Raw genomic sequence first — 19,444 nt, 5'->3', positions numbered from 1 at the left:
TTGCACTATGGTTCTTATTTATACTGGAGTTAAAATTATGGTTAAAACAATGATTTTTTTTTTTTTAGGTGAAATTTTATTTACACATTACACCCAACCACACAGTTGTTTTTATGGTGAAAGAAAGAAATCACAAAATCAATGAAAACATGAAAAATCTGAGAATAAAAGACCACGATTTTCCTGAATATGAACAATCGTGTTGGGTAATTCATAAAAATGTACACATGCTTTACTTGCACTGGAGCAGTTTATATTGTAGGCTCATGTTAGTTTGCTATTATTGCAAAGTATAAATATTTTGTACTCAACCAAGCAAACTGGATTACATGAGAACATCATCCTCTACATTTACTTCTCATTTTATTATTCTGTAACTTTCAACAACCTTGTGAAATGACTTCCTGGTATTCTGATGAAAAGGGTGAACACGACATTTCCTCTGTTTCCTTCCCCCAAGAAGAGGTCATGCTATTGCATTACTAAAACATGATCTTATCTCCAATAAGTGGTTCCCATATTTACAACATTCCTAATTTTGCTTTTCCAACTGGTAACGCTGGAAGATGTTTTATATGCATGTTCTGTGGTTGTCCTGTAGCAGTGTTTTTAAAGTAATACAAGAAATCCGCAAGTTTCTAATTCAAATAATTACAGCATCCAATGTATTGGTGACCCCCAGCCCCCCTCGTTTTCCATTTTTTCATCTGTTTCATGCTTGTATCCTTACACGCCCTTTCATGTGTGCTCACTGAGGCTCAGAGTAGTGATGTATCTCTGTAGCTCGTGCCTCGCAACACCGAAACTATGACACACTGGAGACGAGTGTGCGTTTGTCTATGTAACCATAGCAAAGACGTCACCCCATTTCCTGATTTCTCCATCATTAGGCCCGCTCAAACTTGTCTTGTCAGGGATATTTGTGATGCGAGTAGGTGATTCAGACGGTTTCAACCACCAAAATCAAGACAGTGTTAGAGAAGCACTCAGAAAAAAACACACAAGCAGACACAAAGGCCTTTCAATGAAGTGCTGAGTCTGCTTTGTCAGAGGTGACTAAAAGAGAGACTTCTGTGAAAGTTGATGATAAGTAAGGGTGAGAGAAATCCCAGAGACTTAATCATGCTCATACAGTACATTTTTGTAGAGGCGTCATAGCTTTTCAATGCAGTTTATAAAGGCTGCAGAGCCAAGGCAACAGTCAAAAACACCTGAGCAAATGTTTACCAGCCACAGCAAGTATGGGTGAATCACAGATCCTTTGTACATGCATTATTGTGTGCGTGCGTGCGTGTGTGTGTGTGTGTGTGTGTGTGTGTGTGTGTGTGTGTGTGTGTGTGTGTGTGTGTGTGTGTGTGTGTGCGTGTGCGTGTACGAGTGTGCGTGCGTGTGTACAAGTGTGTGTGATATGAAGTGGTTAAAATAGAGAAGCCAATGGGGCAGGAGATTGGCAAGATTATCGATACCACTATAAATGCCTCAGAAAAACTGTAAAATGTATCCATACCCAAACCTATAAGATTGTAAGCAAGTAATGTTAATTATAAAAGCAAGCCCTATACAAATAAAACATGTCCAAAATATTGTACATTGCAGATTCGATATACAGTCACTACCCAATCATGACAGGCACGTTCTTGTGGAAGTCAATATAACATTATTTTAATGAGAGATTGTAAAGATATAACACAGAAGAAGTTCCACTATTCATTCACATGACCCATTGGGGAGGATGTCTGAACCTGATTTCGCCTGATCCAGTGTCTATTTTTCTACTGGGTCAGTCAGATATATTCTAGCACCAGCAGAGGGAGCTGTCTGAGATATCAAGCTACTCTGTACAAGAAAGTAGAGCCTGGAGATTTGGAACTGGTCTGTTATCAGGAAGCATATCATAAATATAAACATACTTATTGTATTTTTGTGTGTGGGTGGGGGGTGTCTAATCAACAGAATGTGACAGTGTCTTTACATTACAGTACATTACAATTAGCAGACACGTTTTTAGTCCAAAGTGACTGATATATGTCAACTATATTACAAGGGATTGCATTGTTACATTGTCCCCGGAGCAACTTGAGTTTAGGGGCCTTGCTCAAAGGCACAAGTCTGTAATTGAACCGACAACTTTCAGGCTACTGCACGCTAGCCCAGCTCTTTAGTGGTCTACACTACCACCACCGCCCCCAGTACCTAATCTATTTATGTAAGCTATGCATGACAATTAGTAGTGTCAAATGTAAGCACCATGCAAGTCAAGAAAGCAATGGTGTGCTTGATAATGTAAGTCTTGGTGTTGACATATAAGTGGAGGCTGAGCAAGCCTTCAGTGGTTAAATCCCTCAAGGGTCATTGAGGGGACAGCTGACTTTCAATGCTTCTGAGCTGCCCTGAGATAATGGGCGGAGAGGACTGCGACAACAGTAACTCCAGCAGCCATAAATATCAGCCTGTAAGCTTGGCCACAGCATCAAAGAAATATGTGATAAGGCATACAATGGACATTTGTATGACGACGCCTAGATAGCACATTTTTGGCACGGTTGTTAATGTACTCCACCATAAACAGTCCTTCTAATTTGTCATGTTCGCCTGGCCTGGCGGGTCGCTATTTTCAGAGAGCAACAAACCAAAACAAACCACGCTCAGCAACGCGAACATGACTCATGCCACAGCGCTGCGGAAACTAACCACAGCCACCGGGTGAAATCTTGACTTTTTAACATCTCAATATTTCTTTCAGTGTGCTATTTCTTTCCCACTAATTTGCTGCTCTCTCACTCCATTTGAGTCAGCTTCACAGAGGCTCCGCAACAGGCGAACTCATAGCCGGGATAGAGGGCCTGAGTGAATGTCGCTTTCGCTCGATGCAGAAGGGTCATGGTGTCAGAGACACTGTAGAAGGACAGGGTCCCTGCCCTGTAGTCCAAGTACACACCTATCTTGAACGATAATGGGCCGGGGACCTTGGTGACTACGTTGTTGTGCCAGAAGGAGTAGCCTTTCCGCGAACAGAAGAGGCTCCAGGACCTGTCGTTTCGGCCAAAGTGAGAATCCCCTCCCTCTCCCTTTCGGCTCATGTCCCTGTAGGCCACAGCCATGTTGACCCCCATCCCGCTCCACTCGGCCTCCCAGTAGCAGCACCCGGACAGCCCCTCGGACGCCAGCACCTGGCACCAGTAGTCAAAGCGCTCGGGGTGGTCTGGGCAGGAATGCTCCCTGGCACGCACCGTCACCATCTCGTTGTCCTGAGACAGGGAGAGGTCCTTGTGGGCTGTTTTAGGGTCTAATTTAAATGGACAAGAGTCTAGGACAGAGATACAGAGAATGAGAGATAGAAAGAATTATTTTCCACCAAATACCACATAAGACCCAACAATGGTAGTGTTGTTTGTGGTAAGTTGTTTGCATTTTGAGGCAATTTGGCTACAATTGGTTAAGTACTGCTAAAATGTCATGTCCGAAAGATGTACAATGGACTCACAGTATAGGAACTCTGGCCTGATCTTGGGCTCTGGACTCTGGATAAATTTCACAGTGCTTGCTGTGTAGAGATACATGCAGGTTAGCAACTACATTCACAATGCATCCGTTATAGCCGCTCAGTCGGCCGTCCTCCTCTCAAATGTTTACCGCCCAAATGTCATGTCATGTGGTGAAACCCCTGACTGACCTGCTCTGGTGATCTTTGGCCATTCCACCTTGAGGACATCCTCGAGTCTCTTCCTCAAGGCATAGACTGCACTGTTCATCTTCCCAAAGTCCAGCAGCGGGTCTGTGTGGATGCTGGCTGGGTCCGTGACACCAGAGGGGCCTGAGAGTGAATGGCAGCACTACAGCAATGCAGAGAGAGAGAGAGAGAGAGAGAGAGAGAGAGAGAGAGAGAGAAAGAGGGAGAGAGAGAGAGAGAGAGAGAGAGAGAGAGAGAGAGAGAGAGAGAGAGATGGGAAGACAGAAACCCAAGGTACTCAGTGTTTCTTTACTGTTATATCTATATATTCTCATTTCTATTATCTCCAGGGAAATATAAATATGTGAATTGATGTGTGGATAATTTACATGTTTACTATTACAAAGATTATGGAGAAAAAGTGGAAACTTGTTTACAAATCAAGGGACACTTATTACATTCAAAAGGACGTTCATACACTCCTAAAACAAATGTGTTGAAAACTACACAACTTGTATCCAGATAGGGACAACACAGTTTGTGTTGTTTCTTTTTTCATTTGAAACACAATATGTGTTGAAAATAACACAACTTGTGTTAAAAAAAAAACACAACTTCCGTTGTCTATTAACACATCTAGTGTCTTAGGTGTTACCTGGAGGAAGTGGATGTGCCACCGTTACCTGGAGGAAGTGGATGTGGTCGTCGGAGTGGAGCAGGAGCTCCAGCTGCGTGTCCTGCTTGCGGAGCTGGGCCAGGTTGGTCTCCAGCTGGGCCAGGAGGGTCGCAGCAGCCTGCTCCTGCGCCTTGATCAGCCCCCGCACCTCAGAGTGCCGTCTGGCGATGGAGGAGATCAGCTCCGTGAAGACCCTGTCGCTGGTCTCCATCGCCCCTTGGGCAGATTCCTACAGATGGGTCAGTCAGACAAGATGTGTGTGAATGTGCCTTATATCCTTACATATCTCATACAGTATGCCTTATACTTCGTCTTATACTACGTCATATATCATGTGTGTATGTGTGTGTGTGTGTGTGTGGGTGTGTGAGAGAGAGTGTGTGTGTGTGTAATAGTGTTCTAATATCTAATATCTAATATGTCGTGTATGTTATGTCATATATCATGTTATATGTGTGTGTGTGAGAGTGGGTGGGTGTGTTGGTGCTGCTCACTCCACCCAACAGTCTCTTCCTTCTCCACTCGACATTCTCTTCCCTCTCCACCCAACACTCTCCTCCCTCTTCATTTAAACACATGAAGACATTACAAGGAAGATCTCAGTTATTTCTGGATTACTCTTGTCCATGACCTCAGAGGTCAATCTCCCTTAGGGAATATGGATTAAAATGTTTTTGCTTTTTTTTTCCATTTATGTAATCCATCAAGAATATCCTGTTTACCCTGTTAAGTCCTAGAAATAATGGTATGACTTTGTCTATACGACAGACTTGTTGCTCTCATGCTCGCTATATGCTTGTGTGTTTGTAACCTGTCTCCAGCGCCCTGAATAAAGCTTTGTACTCTGGCTTGTCTGTACGTTACTTTTTGCCTCTTTGTGAATGAACATTTCATTTTTACCACACTCTCTTCCCTCTCCACCTCACGCTCTCTTCCCTCTCCACCTCTCACTCTCTTCCCTCTCCACCTCACACTCTCTTCCCTCTCCACCTCTCACTCTCTTCCCTCTCCACCTCTCACTCTCCACCTCACGCTCTCTTCCCTCTCCACCTCACACTCTCTTCCCTCTCCACCTCACGCTCTCTTCCCTCTCCACCTCACACTCTCTTCCCTCTCCACCTCACGCTCTCTTCCCTCTCCACCTCTCACTCTCCATCTCTTCCCTCTCCACCACACTCTCTTCCCTCTCCACCTCACACTCTCTTCCCTCTCCACCTCACACTCTCATCCCTCTCCACCTCACACACTCTTCCCTCTCCACCTCACTCTCTTCCCTCTCCACCTCACACTCTCATCCCTCTCCACCTCACACTCTCATCCCTCTCCACCTCACACTCTCTTCCCTCTCCACCTCACACTCTCATCCCTCTCCACCTCACGCTCTCATCCCTCTCTACTACCAGTGCTGGTCCAGACGAGCTCCTCTCACCTTCAGGGTGTCCACAGCCTGCCTGAGCTCCAGCAGCTCCTTCTCTCTGGCGTGGATGCTCAGCTTAAACTTCCTCCTCACTGAGCCCAGTTCCTTCTGCAGCCAGAGACACACCCATGGTGCAAAGAGGTATCAGCATGGTCAGACGTTTACATTTTTACATTTAGTGCACACTTTTATCCAGAGTGGTTGTTAATTATATTACAAGGGCCATCGTCCTCAGAGGAATTCAGGGTTAAGTGCCTTGCACAAGTAGCCTAGAAATCTAGACGCCCCCTGGTCAGGCTATTGCACAAGGGCACAATGGTAGAAATCGGGTATTGAACCCATAACTCTTCAGGGTACTCCATGCTAGTCCAACTCCTTAGCCACTACACTACCACCAAGTACACAAACCATCTCACAAAGAACTTGTCAGAGCATCTCATAATGAGTTAGTCAAAGCACCTCTGACAAAGAGCTATCAGTTTTGCTAGACCATCTCAGACCAAGTACATATCAGCATAGTCAAACCATCTGTGGCATGAGAAGTCATTCAGAGATTAGGTTGGAATAAAAAGCGGAAATGGCAGGGAGATAGCTCCTGGGCTTTCGGCGAGGATAACCAAATGTGCAGGTGTAATTGGATATGTGCAGACAGACGGTTCAAATCTAGTGCTCTTGTCATTTCCTGCCTTCATCACCTGAAAAAATAATGCTGCATTTAGCAGGGAAGAACCAGCAAGAATGACTTCCAGCACCTGAAGCTAACCAGATTACAGTATGGTTTACACTTACTGAGCTCCATGTGAGGTGTTAGGGGAAAAAGGCTGAGGCTGACATCAGCCCACTGACATGAATAAGTAGTTTTTGACTTCTGGCCCCTTGGTAATTGCATCATTTTCACTGAGGAGTTTCCCCTCCATATACTTTCATTGAAGATTTGACATTGTGACATTGTTCTCATGCATGTAAATTCATTATCAGAGTACGCTCTTGGCAGTAGGCAAAGCTAAGACACGTTTGCATAAGCAAGATAATATGCAACAGGGAAAAGAGTCAAAGCAGCTGCAGGCAGCCACACAGCAGTGGACCCGTCGATAAATCCTGCCGGTTGATATTCATCTCAAGCATTCAAATGGAGGAAGAAGAGAGGGGACGTGATAGATAGTGCCATGTTGACATTTGAATCTGGGACAGGAGGATGAATCAGCCGTCCGGTGTTTTAACTTTCCCCTCAGACTCCCCCCTCAACTGACTGGACAGCTGGCCTGAATCTTTTGAGACTTTTGGGTTTGTCGGTGAAGTCCTTACAGTTACTCCCACAATCAAAACAGAACTCTATTCCATATTTCATTAGGGGAAAAATGCAAATACTTTTTGTGGCTAATAAAATAACATTTGTCTTCTGATTGTTCTGTCCCCTGGAGTATTCCTTAAATTCCTTCCCCGAAACTCTTTCAACAATACCCCAGGATAGATAATATTTCAAGGCAACCAGTTTCTGGTTATCATCACACTGCTTTCTGACCAAGATATAAAAATCTCAGATTTTTTATGCAGACACCAGCACCAAGTTTACATTTTTAAAGTGACTCTTCACCCATAAGACCTAAAGTCTAAGGTCCTAACCAGTCTTCAGAGGTATTCTAGCAATCACATCAAAAGATTATGTTACAATTAGTATCTATGAATTAATATCTATGAATTAGTATCTAGAATGACTATCTATGTGCATTGACGCTCGGTGGTCTCTCTACCTGCTTCTTGGTGCTCTCGGCTGCGGCGGGGACCGTGTCGTGGCCCTTGTGCTCGTCCATGACGCACAGCACGCAGACGCACCTCTGGTCGGAGCGGCAGTAGATCTCCAGCAGCTTGTCGTGGTGCGGGCAGATCTTCTCCTGCAGCTGCCCGGCCGCCTCCACCAGCTTGTGCCGCTTGAGCGCCGGCGACTCGTAGTGCGCCTGCAGGTGCAGCTTGCAGTAGGACGCCAGGCACACCAGGCACGACTTGACGGCGCGCCGCTTGCTCCGCGTGCACAGGTCGCACAGCACGTCCTCCTCCGGCGTGTCCGCGCAGGGCCCGGAAGCGGACGCGGTGGAGGCGGTGGAGGCGGTGGAGGCGGCAGGTGTGGCGGCCTGCTGGAGGTGCGTCCTCTTCAGCTTCTCCACCATCTCGGCCAGGAGCGTGTTGCGCTTCAGGATGGGCTGGGGGGTGAAGGACTGCCTGCACTGGGGGCAGCTGACCGTCTCCAGGTCGCCGTCACTGGCCCAGTAGTCTCGGATGCAGCTCATGCAGTAGCTGTGTCCGCAGGGGATGGCCACGGGGTCCTTGAGCAGGTCCAGGCATATGGGACAGCAGAACTCTTCGCTATTTAGGACCCTGTGAGTTTGCGCCATGATGGTGAAGTGAAGAGGACGAGTTCCTATTGAGCCTGTGGATGGGCACTGAAAAGGCTAGTCTGGGCCACACCCTCCAGCACCTCCCTGTGTGTGTGTGTGTGTGTGTGTGTGAGTGAGTGAGTGAGTGAGTGAGTGAGTGAGTGAGTGAGTGAGTGAGTGAGTGAGTGAGTGAGTGAGTGAGTGAGTGAGAGTGAGTGAGTGAGTGAGTGAGTGAGTGAGTGAGTGAGAGAGAGAGAGAGAGGGAGGGAGAGAGAGGGAGAGGGTATGTGTGCATGTGTGCATACATGAGTGCTTGTGTGTGTGTGTGTGTGTGTGTGTGTGTGTGTGTGTGTGTGTGCGTGTGTGTGTGTGTGTGTGTGTGTGTGTGTGTGTGTGTGTGTGTATGTGAATGACTCTAAATGCATCTTTGTGTGACTGTGTGTGAATTAGGGTATGCATTTGTACCAAAAAGATCATACAGAATAAGCATTAATAACATAATAACCAGACCACTGACACTGATTGTGCATTCATATTATTTATTCCAATGTGAGTCATAATTCTCCCATACATTTGATGCAGTATACTCAAACCTTTACAAAGGTTCTGTATTGAGACACAGAGTAAACATCTAATCATAACTCCCAAACTGTGTGGTCTCTTAGAGTGAACCTAAGTAATACTTTCATATAGGCACATAGGGACTGCAGCAGTCCTGCATACAAAACACGTACAGCTACATGTCAGAAACTACCACACAAAACACATTGCAAAATATCTCAGCTTTCACCTAATTTCTTCTCGTGTGCACTACTTTGGTTGTAGCCATATACTGTATGAAACAAGCATTATGTGTACTGAGTACATTATGGATTCAAGCTTTCATGATTATACTGATGAAGTCATGTTTATCTCAAATAGTTGCTTGTCCAACCATGTGCAGATAGATTGTGGATGTGTAGAGATGCATTACAATCAAGTTATAAAAGCTACAATTTATTGAACATGTTATATTGTGTTGGGTTACTTCATCAAAATTCTATTTTAACACAGCAGTTGAGCACTAAAAAGGGGTGCACACTGGTATTATATAAGCACCATCTCCACAGATAGAAATAAAAAAAAAATCAGCTTTGATATGGCTCATATGGCCACAGAACACCATTAAAAGCAGTGCTTGCATAAGCAGTCAGTTTTAGGAACAGTTTTTCATGGTAAGTATTATTGATCATTTCATTTTTTCAAGTTTTTTTTTTTATTGCGCCATGTGAATATTGAAAGGATTGAAATTATAGCTGCACCTTTCATCTCCATTTTAGAATACTTCTTAATGATCAGTGTAGTTCTTTGGTACATATGATGCAAGTGAGAGCAACTTTGGCAACTACTGATTTCTGATCAAATACTGATAAATGGTAAAACATGGAATAACAGTGATTTCCGAGTTCCTCTGATTTTTTCTTGGTCTATCATAACCCTCTTTGTCTTTTCATTCTTTTCTCTTTTCTCTCATCTTTTACTCCCCCCCTTCTCTTTCTCTCTTTCTGTCTGTTCTTCTGACTCAAACAGCAACAAACACCAGCCTGGCAGAGTATATCAAGTCCACGACGTACAGGATGAGGTTGACGCCCGTGAGCACAGCCACGGCCATCAGCTTGTCGAACTGACACAGCCCCGCGGAGCGGCCGCACGAGCTGGGTCTCGTGGGGATCCCGCCGTGCTTCCTGTCGAACTTGAAGATGGGCCAGATGATGGTGGCGGACAGGTACATCAGGACGGCGAGCGAGGCGTAGGCGGACAGGAAGCGCGCGAAGGGGAAGGGCAGGCAGCCGGTGCACTCGCCCACGCACAGCACGATGACGACGGCGGACAGGATGAAGCAGATGCAGTAGACGGCCAGGCACCACTTGAGCGCGGCGTGGCCGTCGTAGGCCACGGGGTCGCTGATGAACACGAAGATGATGCAGGCCACGAAGGTCTCGCACACCTTCAGCAGGCCGGGCACGGTGGCCATGTAGCCGACCACCTCGCCGGGCCGCGCCTTGCTGATGCTCACCTCCGTCAGGTAGGCGACGGTGGCCAGGCAGGAGAAGACCAGCGCCGCCACGCGGTAGTCGTGCGCCTGGCCGCCGGTGCCGGCGCCCTTCACGAAGTACAGCGGGAAGATGACGGTGGCGGACAGGCAGAAGAGCGAGGAGTAGCAGGCGAAGGTGATGGGGAAGTTCTTCCAGGAGACGGGCATGCGCGCCTGCAGGCCGCACAGCTCCACCAGCAGCACCAGGGCCGTGCCGGCGAAGCTGAAGCCCCAGCTGAACAGGCACCAGTCGCCCGCCGGCTGCTCCATGATGATCGCGCCGTGGATGGCCACGCTGAACGCCACGCAGGCGAACACCATGGCCAGCACGCGCGTCCACAGCAGCGGAGAGGAGTGCATCACGACCAGAGGCATTATCAGGACACGGGTCTTGACCACTTACAGCACTTACAGGGGAGGTCCTGGAGAGACAGTGGAGGTCTTTGGCTTTGTCCAAAACTTTCTAGAGACACAGGGAAAAAAACTGATAATTATAAATATGCTTGACAAAGATACAGTATACAAATGAACAGACCACAGAGATACTGTACAGTGTACATAAATGAATAACAGGATTTCTTAAATGAGGAGGAAAACAACAACAAAATATGGTCGTGAAACTACACGAATAATGGGACTTATTGGGCCAGGGGAGAAGTACACTATGAGTGACCTAACTGATGAAATATTGTGTGTGCTAATCATGTGCAAGAGAAAAGCCCGTGACTCCATATGAGTCAACTTCCTGCAGAACAAAAATGCGCTCCTTATTTAATGGACGCCAAGAACAGGCGGACTGGAAAGGCTTTGCGCCACGCTTGCGAAAAACTAGCCTCTCATTCTCTCAGCAGCCGTGGGAGGAGAGGCCCGATCTGCTAACAGTTGGCCTATTCAGCCAGACCACCTCCTCACAGACGACACAGAGTGGACGCCGTCCTTCTGGACAGTTTACACTCAGACGTAAACATGTCACTTTTGCATTCATCAGCTGAGTAAGGTGGGTGGGGGTAGAAAGGAGAGAGGGCGGTGAAAACTGAGGGTTTGTACAGACAAGAGAGTCAAAGAGAGAGAGAGAGAGAGAGAGAGAGAGAGAGAGAGAGAGAGAGAGAGGAGAGAGAAAATGAGAGGGAGGGAAAGTGTGAGAGAGCAAAAGTGTGTGTGTGTGTACTGTATGTGTGTGAGAGTGTGTGTGTGTGTGTGTGTGTGTGTGTGTGTGTGTGTGTGTGTGTGTGTGTGTGTGTGTGAGTGTGTGTGTGTGTGTGTGTGTGTGTGTGTGTGTGTGTGTGTGTGTGTGTGTGTGTGTGTGTGTGTGTGTGTGTGTGCGCGTGTGTGTGCGTGTGTGTGCATCTGAAGCTGGTGAAACGGACACAGTGACACAGAACAAATGCAGACAGACTGGAAGAGATAAAAGAGCCAGATATGGACAGCAAGAACAGCAGAGCTTCAGGGAACACCCTGCCCCCCCCCCTCGATCCCCAGCCGCAGATGTACACACACTTTAAACACAGTCATGACGGCAATAGCAAAGCTATGAGTCACAAAGCAATCCCCATCCACCCCCTCATCCACCCTTCACCTCACTCCCATTTGTCTCCTCTCTTTCTCCCGCCTGTACACCCTCCCTTTCTCCCGCCATTCCTTCCTCCATCCCTCCCTCCCTCCTCCCCCACATTAGGGTCACTTTTTCCAACGCGCTGATCTGTCCCAGATGTTGCGGCTACCCCTGAACTGTGAAGTGAGTCAGTGGTGCCAGGAGCCACCCTTTGCCTTTCCTCTCGAGCTGCCCCTGCCCCTATTTTATCTTTCTTGATCGCCCGACCCCCCCACACACGTGCGTACACACGGTGTCCTCCCCCCGTGCCCTGCGAACACTGATGGCTCCAGTTTGGAGTGATGTACAGTATCTGCCAGGCTTGCACTGATAGCATCTAAGGGGCAACTCTAATTTGATTGATTGGTGGCTACTTAGTTACGTGGAATTCCCTTCAGAGGGCAGTATAGAGAGATGTGTACGTGTGTGTGTGTGTGGGGGGGGGGGGGGTATTGGGAGGGAAACAGAGGATTTCCCATTATCTAAGACCCTAAAATAGGAATATGACCCTGCCAGGAGGGTCGATGCAGGAGGAAACAAGATAGTTGAGTGACTGTTGTAGAAAATTTCCCCCAGACATGTGCCTGTGCGCAGACGTTTGGAGACTGTTGGACAGCGAAGTGGTCAGGAGCAATGCTATTACACCGTCTCAAATCAAATTTCACCCATAATCCGGTTTAAAAACCAATAAGTTGGTGGGAGACACAAAACAGACTTTGAAAAGCCAAGTCTGAAGCCAGCCACAGAGACACAAGAGATCATGCATATTCATCAGAAAATAAAACACTAACGTTTTGAAATAAACATTAATTCTCTCAAATATATGCATAGATAGGCAATGGTTAACATCTTTTAAATCTTAACTGTACCGCCTCAAGACTACATGAAAAATAGGCTAGGCTACCACATGGATAACAATCTTATTCTTGTATGGTATTTGTTTGAAACCGCAAAGTTATTAAAAGTATGAGAACCTCTGTTTGATATGCTTTAAGTCACTGATGAATCGGTCACATGTAAGCAACAGGTTTGGATGGGTGTGCGCGTATGCGCGTATGCGCTTGCCGCGCCCAACAAAAATGACATAGCCGCTACACTTGCTTATAACCGCCTCGTATTTCAGTGGTAACGTAAAATCACAGATTAGATGATGCGCTAACTGTAGGCTAATGAATATATTCTCCTGGCCTAGGCCTATGTGGAACAGCCAAACACGCAATTTTCTTAGGCTACTGAAGGTTCACTTGTGTCGAACTGTCACCCATCCCACTAACCCTCTGGCTAATGCACCTGGTGCTGTGTGCACAATATTATTAGTTTGTCTCAATAACCTATCCGTTAACTACGCCGAACCCCTTGTTACACAGTCAAACAAAAACAAAAACTGAGATTTGAAATGAAAATGAGATGAGATGAAAATTAGAGTGTTTGTAAACCAAAGTGAAAATGTTCATCTGACTTACCCTTGATGTCAGTGTTCTTCGAATAGAGTTCCTGAGGGCTACGCCTGAGGCACCACGATTTACGCACCAGTTCCAACTTCGCCCAAGTTAAAAAGAAGGGAAATTACGAGTGTTCAGCACCCGCCCATCTCAAGCCAAATTAGGAATACAGCTTGGCCGTTATGTAGCCTACCTCTCCTCATACGCATCATGAAGTCTACCGTTACACTCCCACATGCCTACGCCTATTTTCACATTCACATTTTCAGTTGAGTAGGCTAACCATTTCAGTGACCGTTTTTGTTCGCCTAAAACTTTTGGTTAGGTCTCTCTGTCTGTAGGCTATAACTCTGGAGTGTCCTGTTATGAAGTCTTAATATGAGTAGCCTATTTTAGCTTGAAGCCTCATTCCAACCAGATAAAGTTGGCAGGCCTATATTGTCATAGTTTAGGAATAGCCTACACATAATTTTGTGTTGTGATATAGCCTAATACTTCATCTTACTACCCTCAGCAGTAAAAGTTATGTAAGTTTAGGGAAGCTCAAACCTTAAACCAGGGGTTTTCAACATTTTTGAGACTAAAGACCCCTTAACTGATAGGACAAGGTGGATGGACTCCTATTGCATATCATACAAAATTGTGTTGCTTTTTAAACCTGGCCAACAACACTGTAGACCTGGCAGCTGTACCATGGTCAACTCTGAGGACCCCTTGTTGAAAATCTCGGTTTTACATTTTTCACAAGTCTGAAACACCATAATTGGTTTATCATATCATGTGATGTGCATTTCCGTATTGATATTTGTATGTTGCTAGGTTACAGATGTGGTTCCCTTAGAAACCAGATGTTTGTTTAGTGAAGCGATGCTGTTGAAGTATGGTTTCCTGCCAGGATTTGAACAGCAAGGGCGCTGAAAGTGGTTGATGTAAGTGCACCTTAAATCTATTTCACACCTTCTGATAGGGGAATCACACAGCTGGACATTTTCACAGCAAAGCTGCAAGGTATGTTTTCTCAGTCATTTTGCAATATTGTCCCTCTGCTTGGCAAATACCCTAAAGTAAACAGCTGTCTAACCTGCTGAATTTCCCCTGTGGAGATTAATAAAGTACCTATCTATCCATCCATCTATCTATCTATCTATCTAACCTGACAGTTGACTTGCAAACATCCACAATTCTCAAAATACAGTACATCATAAAGCTGATGTTTGTCTGATGGCTTTAGTAACTCAACCCTACTTGACCTCCTCTGTAGCATAAATATTTCTTAAACTCAAATGACGGAGAGATTTAATAAGCTCTTGTGGTCTAACTAATCCGAAACCTTGCTAATTATTGTGTAAATGAGTGAATGAAACGGGTTGTCAGTGCGCTCGTGGAACAAATGTGTTTTACATATTCAATCTCTCCGTACAGAACTAGAATGTTCCAGGGCCTGAGAGGGCTGACCGAATTGTTCCATCTCATTGGTGCCAAGAGGGCGACTGGATCTATACCTGTGCCACATTAATGACATGGAAAATATCCTACATTTCCCCCTGTATCCCACAATGCTGCATTGCACAGTGTCCAATTTTATCCATAAATCCTCTGAGCTTGGCCAGTTACAACAAGCCACAATACACAATACACAGTACATGGGCATCCGATGCATTAAGCACCATGGTTTTGGATGGGTGGAAATGAGATCCTGTTTTCCACATGGTGGTGTGGCCTTGTGCAGTACATGACAACATGACACTAAGAAATCCTAACTTTGAGTCAGAGTGACCTCTACTGGAAATAAAAGGGAGCACAGTGCAGCTGATGTATGTCAAAGATGTGCAACCATGTCATCATTCATGTGCAACTAATCAAATTGTTGACCATTATGAATGTATGCAGATGAGTTTATGAATTAAGAAGATGATTATACCGCATAACAGAGTCACTAAACAACTAATGGGGATTGGCCAGATTTTGTTTTAGAGACGGACAGATCGAGCTACAGACAGAGCAACAGCTGTTGGTGTAGGCTAAGCAGTGAAAATGAAGATACTTGTTTCTCTTTGAAAGGGACAAAGTTCAAGTATGTAGATGTGAGAAGTAGAGGAAAAAGGAAAATGCATAAGAGAGGAAAAGTGAATATACATTGCTTTCCGGTGCCCATGATGGTGGTAAGTAAATCTGAGATGTAGCATGCAAAATATCATACTGAAATTACGTAATCATAGTTTTGTCCCTCAGAGATTTGTTTTGGTTTTCCCATGAAGTCTTATGAGTCAGAGACTAAGGGTGAGAGCAACTGCGGAAAGAGCATAGGTGATCGAGAGTCGCTCCAAGTGTGGGTGACAGCGCAACGTCATGTCTGTGGATATTAAGACAGAGAAATTGATTTAACATGGGAAGGGAATGACCAGCAGGCCCACTGGAGACAGTCGACCTGGGGGCAGAGGAAAGCGGCCATTACCACTGACAGTCAGAGGGGGAAGGGAGTCCGACACTTCTCAATTTCCAGTGCTTTGTTAGAGACCTGCTTTGAGCTTCCTTCTCACAGCCATTTCCTCTTCTCCTTTTCACACCTCAAAGTTTAAAAATGACCACTTGTTTATTTGAGTTATTCTCAATTCCAGTTTATTTCAATTAGCATAGACATAGACTGAACAGCTAATAGAAGGATCAAGGAACATGTGGCGTATGTGGATTTACAGTTCTCCCAGTGTCAAAGAAATGGCCCTCTCTTTCACAGCATTGGGCTTATAGTCGGAGCATGGAGGCCGGTCAGACACACTTTCACAGAGGCAAACATCTAAGGTGGCACCACACAAGCAGGTTGGTTTCAAGGTTTTGGTGGCTATTTTTGTACTGAAACCAGTCATTGAAATTGCCCAGGCTGGTTGAGGCCAAGTGACCCACATGAGACTTTCTGTATTTTTCCCCTTCATGTTGATATTTCACTCTTCATATTGAAACCATGTTTAATGCTCGAGCAAGGGTTTTGTTAAGGCTGAATTGCAGAATAATGCTTGAGTTATTACAGAGAGAACTACGAATAGATGTATGTCGCCACCTACTGCTTAAAAATCATCTAAACAAAGCCTGTATATTTAACGAGACTAAATACACGCTCATTTGTTTAATTGATAGATAAATAGTCTAGTAAATACGAAAGGGAAAAACACGCCGATAACAAATACTGTTTGTCGGCCTACATAAGCAAGCTGGCTTTGCATTTGATGAATCATTAGCCTGCTAGGTGAGGCTGATTTCCCTTGCAGAAGTGGGGCAGCAGAGATGCATTCTGAGTATAGGGAAGGGCCCCAGCAGCAACACCCACACGACGGACGTCTAGGGCGAAGCCGCTCAGAGGGAGGAAGTAAAGCCCGTCTAAAGTGAAAACTACATCGCTTAGTGGAGGTTACTTTAATGTTAATTAAGCCTATATTTATTAAAACAGTCATACTTCAATCGAAAGATTACTTAGCAACGTTACTTCCGAACGGACTATCCCCTAAGTGTTGTACAGACTAAACTTTGAACTCAATCCTTTTTGATCATTGCCAGCCAATTCACGGCTGCACAGGTGAATAGCTTGTTTTGGCAACAGGGTAGCCTACTGGATTTTGTCGCGCTTTGTCAAGCTGAAATCAAGACTTCACCAAAACATGAAATGAGGTAAGTTTTAGACAAAAGTTGTGCTGCTATTGTGTTGGTCGTATGTCTTTTGAGTATTTATAGCATGTCAGTACCTTTGCGCTTCAATTCGTTCAATGGAGAGTATTATTGCCTCAGAGGATTTACAGCGATGAACATTCATTGTTTAGATTGCAGAGTAACTACTAGACTATTTCATTCGGTGAATTAAAGACATATACCTTCTCTACTATAATCGTCTTCTGACCCTGCTGTCCTGCTTTCCTCAACATGTACGAACATGCGCGCTCAGTCTCTGCCTCTCCTTGCAGGTGGTGTCAGTGTACACTAAATAGGCTACGTGAGGCATATGTTTTGGGGCCTTTTGAGTTTATTTAATGTTATAGTTATGATTATGGTAATTAGCAGGCGCTTTGACCTAAGGGACATACAATTAACAACAGTACGATAGTTACATTTAACTGTAAACAATTTAAAAGTTGGTAGTATCCTACTATTAAGGAGAATAGCAATAGTATACAACAATGTCAATTCAATAAATAGCTTAATTGAAAATAACTAATTACTATAATATACAAACCATAACGCATAAGAAACGCTTAATAAAGTAAGTGCATGCATGTTGAACAGATATGCCTTTAGACCCCTCTCGAAAGACCCAAAATGGATTTATGTAAATAGAAGCGCTCACTATTGGTTTCTTATGTACATTTTGTCATCCCTTATAATAAATTATGAATAATACACAGAGGAATAGAGAAAAGTGCTTCAACACTAAATTCATGGTGAGGTATGAATCACAAGAGGCCTATTTATGGTTGGTTTATGCAGAATACCTTTGTACTTTGTAGGTGTGACAAAGAGCATTTGTTTTCATTTTGTGTCAACTATGTCATGGAAAAAGAGCTTCAATTTCTCTCTTTCTCTCTCTGTCTCTCTCTCTCTTTCTTTCACTCTTTCCCTCTTTCTCTCTCCTTCTGTATCAGGTGAAACCACATGTTGGTGGAGGAGACTGCGGTCTGCTGATGTGTGCCTTTGTCTGTCAGGATGAGTGTAACAGATGACGAAAGGTCAGCTCACCAAGATGAGGAAGCGACCTTCGTTCTACAAATCTATCCTCGACTGTCCCTCGAAAATGCACCGTGCTGCCCCCTCAATATCCCCAAGTCCACCACCGCCGCCGCTGTCGTCCAGAATGCCAGAGCCGCTCTTGGCCTGGACACGTCCAAGTCCTACGTGCTGGTGGAGGTGAGAGACTGTGGCGGGGAGGAGTGGATCCTGCAGCCTAGTGACCTCCCGGTGCAGAGGCTCCTGCTGTGGCCGAGGAAGGCCCAGGAGCAGCACCCGCAAAGTGAGGGCTACTTCTTTGCGCTGCAGGAGGGCCACTGTGATGGCTCCATCCCGTACGACCACCTGGCCTCGATGTGTGCGGAGAGGGAAGCCCGGGGACTCCTGAGCCGCGGCTTTCTCCCCCCGCAGCAGGAGGACTGCGACGACCTCTGCAACCTGCCCGTCCTGACCGAGACGAGCATCCTGGACACCCTGCGCTACCGCTTCCATAAGGAGAGGATCTACACGTACGCCAGCAACATCCTCATCGCCATCAACCCCTTCAAGTTCCTGCCCATCTACAACCCCAAGTACGTCAAGATGTACGAGAACCAGCATCTGGGCAAGCAGCCGCCGCACGTGTTTGCCATCGCGGACTCGGCCTTTCACACCATGCTGAAGAAACGCGTCAACCAGTCGGTCATCATCTCTGGCGAGAGTGGCTCGGGGAAGACGCAAAGCACCAACTTCCTCATCCACTGCTTGACCGCTCTGAGCCAAAAGGGCTACACCAGCGGAGTGGAGAGGACCATCCTTGGGGCAGGGCCCGTGCTGGAGGTACGCTTTCCCCAAAGAGCACTGTTTTGTCCCGGCCCAAATGCTTCTGTGTCAGATTATCTGTGGCTGAGGGGGTAGGTTGTCCTTAATGGTTGCTTTCGTCTGGATTACCTCACGCCAGTCATGGTCCAGGGGTTTACTGAGGGAAGTCATTATGGGTGAGAATGTCAAGAGTCAATGGTTCTGGCTCATAACTCAAGAGCATGTCAGATTGTTGGTACTGTAGATTCAGCATCTTACAGGCTTTCTTTGATCACTTATGTACCAGCCTTAGTATGATTTTTTTCAGTCTCAGTGTTGCTGTTGATAAGTGTTTAAGAGGTTCAAGAAGTGGAAATGTTGATGAACAGGAAATGGTTAAACCACTAGATATCATAGTTGATACGTGTATTACGTATCTCATTTTATCCTCGATGAAGTCAGATTTCCCTCTAACTGTCATCTTTAGCTTATTACATACAAATGATAACAAGCTGGTCCTGACCTGAATCCAGCATTACACTTTTGGAGTGAACCAAAGCAATAAATATTCTAAGAGGTCATGAAAGGTTCACTTTCACACAACATGGGCACGGTTTGACAGATTATTGATTGCTAATTACCAGATTGGTGCGCAATCCTCTTACCCTTGCCCTCACAAAGTAGTGAGCCCCATACACACTGTGTGGTGACAGTC

The 19,444-nt window shown here is 45.6% G+C and overlaps 3 protein-coding genes across 6 annotated transcripts in view; 1 reads left to right on the top strand and 2 right to left on the bottom strand.

Moving 5' to 3' along the window:
- Positions 1-1,377: 1,377 nt before the first annotated feature.
- On the bottom strand, positions 1,378-8,153 carry ftr66 (finTRIM family, member 66). The gene is made up of 6 exons (XM_062552701.1): positions 7,515-8,153; positions 5,776-5,871; positions 4,354-4,575; positions 3,674-3,833; positions 3,485-3,544; positions 1,378-3,307 (listed from the first exon to the last, which is right to left on the bottom strand). Exons 1-6 carry the CDS (start codon positions 8,151-8,153, stop codon positions 2,778-2,780), a joined length of 1,707 nt encoding a protein of 568 aa, XP_062408685.1. The 3' UTR covers positions 1,378-2,777.
- A 504-nt stretch (positions 8,154-8,657) lies between these two features.
- Positions 8,658-13,427, bottom strand: myadmb (myeloid associated differentiation marker b). Its single transcript, XM_062530578.1, has 2 exons — positions 13,264-13,427; positions 8,658-10,672 (listed from the first exon to the last, which is right to left on the bottom strand). Exon 2 carries the CDS (start codon positions 10,582-10,584, stop codon positions 9,697-9,699), a length of 888 nt encoding a protein of 295 aa, XP_062386562.1. The 5' UTR covers positions 10,585-10,672; positions 13,264-13,427; the 3' UTR covers positions 8,658-9,696.
- Positions 13,428-16,578: 3,151 nt separating this feature from the next.
- Positions 16,579-19,444, top strand: part of myo9b (myosin IXb) — a 28,575-nt gene continuing 25,709 nt past the window's right edge. For all 4 annotated transcript variants that reach the window (XM_062530575.1, XM_062530577.1, XM_062530574.1 and 1 more), the window contains exons 1-2: positions 16,579-16,902; positions 17,868-18,768. In XM_062530575.1, coding sequence (XP_062386559.1) covers positions 17,929-18,768 — 840 coding nt within the window. In that variant the 5' untranslated portion in view covers positions 16,579-16,902; positions 17,868-17,928. The remainder of the gene's footprint in view (positions 16,903-17,867; positions 18,769-19,444) is intronic.

The sequence above is a fragment of the Sardina pilchardus genome, chromosome 2 (genome assembly GCF_963854185.1).
Source record: "Sardina pilchardus chromosome 2, fSarPil1.1, whole genome shotgun sequence".
In the NCBI taxonomy this organism is placed as follows: Eukaryota; Metazoa; Chordata; class Actinopteri; order Clupeiformes; family Clupeidae; genus Sardina; species Sardina pilchardus.
Note: the sequence above shows the minus strand (reverse complement) of the source record. Positions and strands in the feature narration are given on the sequence as shown.

Excerpts from the sequence above, each read along its gene's own strand:
- myadmb (XM_062530578.1), bottom strand. The coding sequence starts at position 10,584 with ATGCCTCTGGTCGTGATGCACTCCTCTCCGCTGCTGTGGACGCGCGTG.
- ftr66 (XM_062552701.1), bottom strand. The coding sequence starts at position 8,153 with ATGGCGCAAACTCACAGGGTCCTAAATAGCGAAGAGTTCTGCTGTCCC. Across the intron at positions 5,872-7,514 it reads CCGAGAGCACCAAGAAGCAG|AAGGAACTGGGCTCAGTGAG; the intron begins GTAGAGAGACCA and ends CTCTGGCTGCAG. Across the intron at positions 3,834-4,353 it reads ACCACATCCACTTCCTCCAG|TGCTGCCATTCACTCTCAGG; the intron begins GTAACGGTGGCA and ends GCATTGCTGTAG.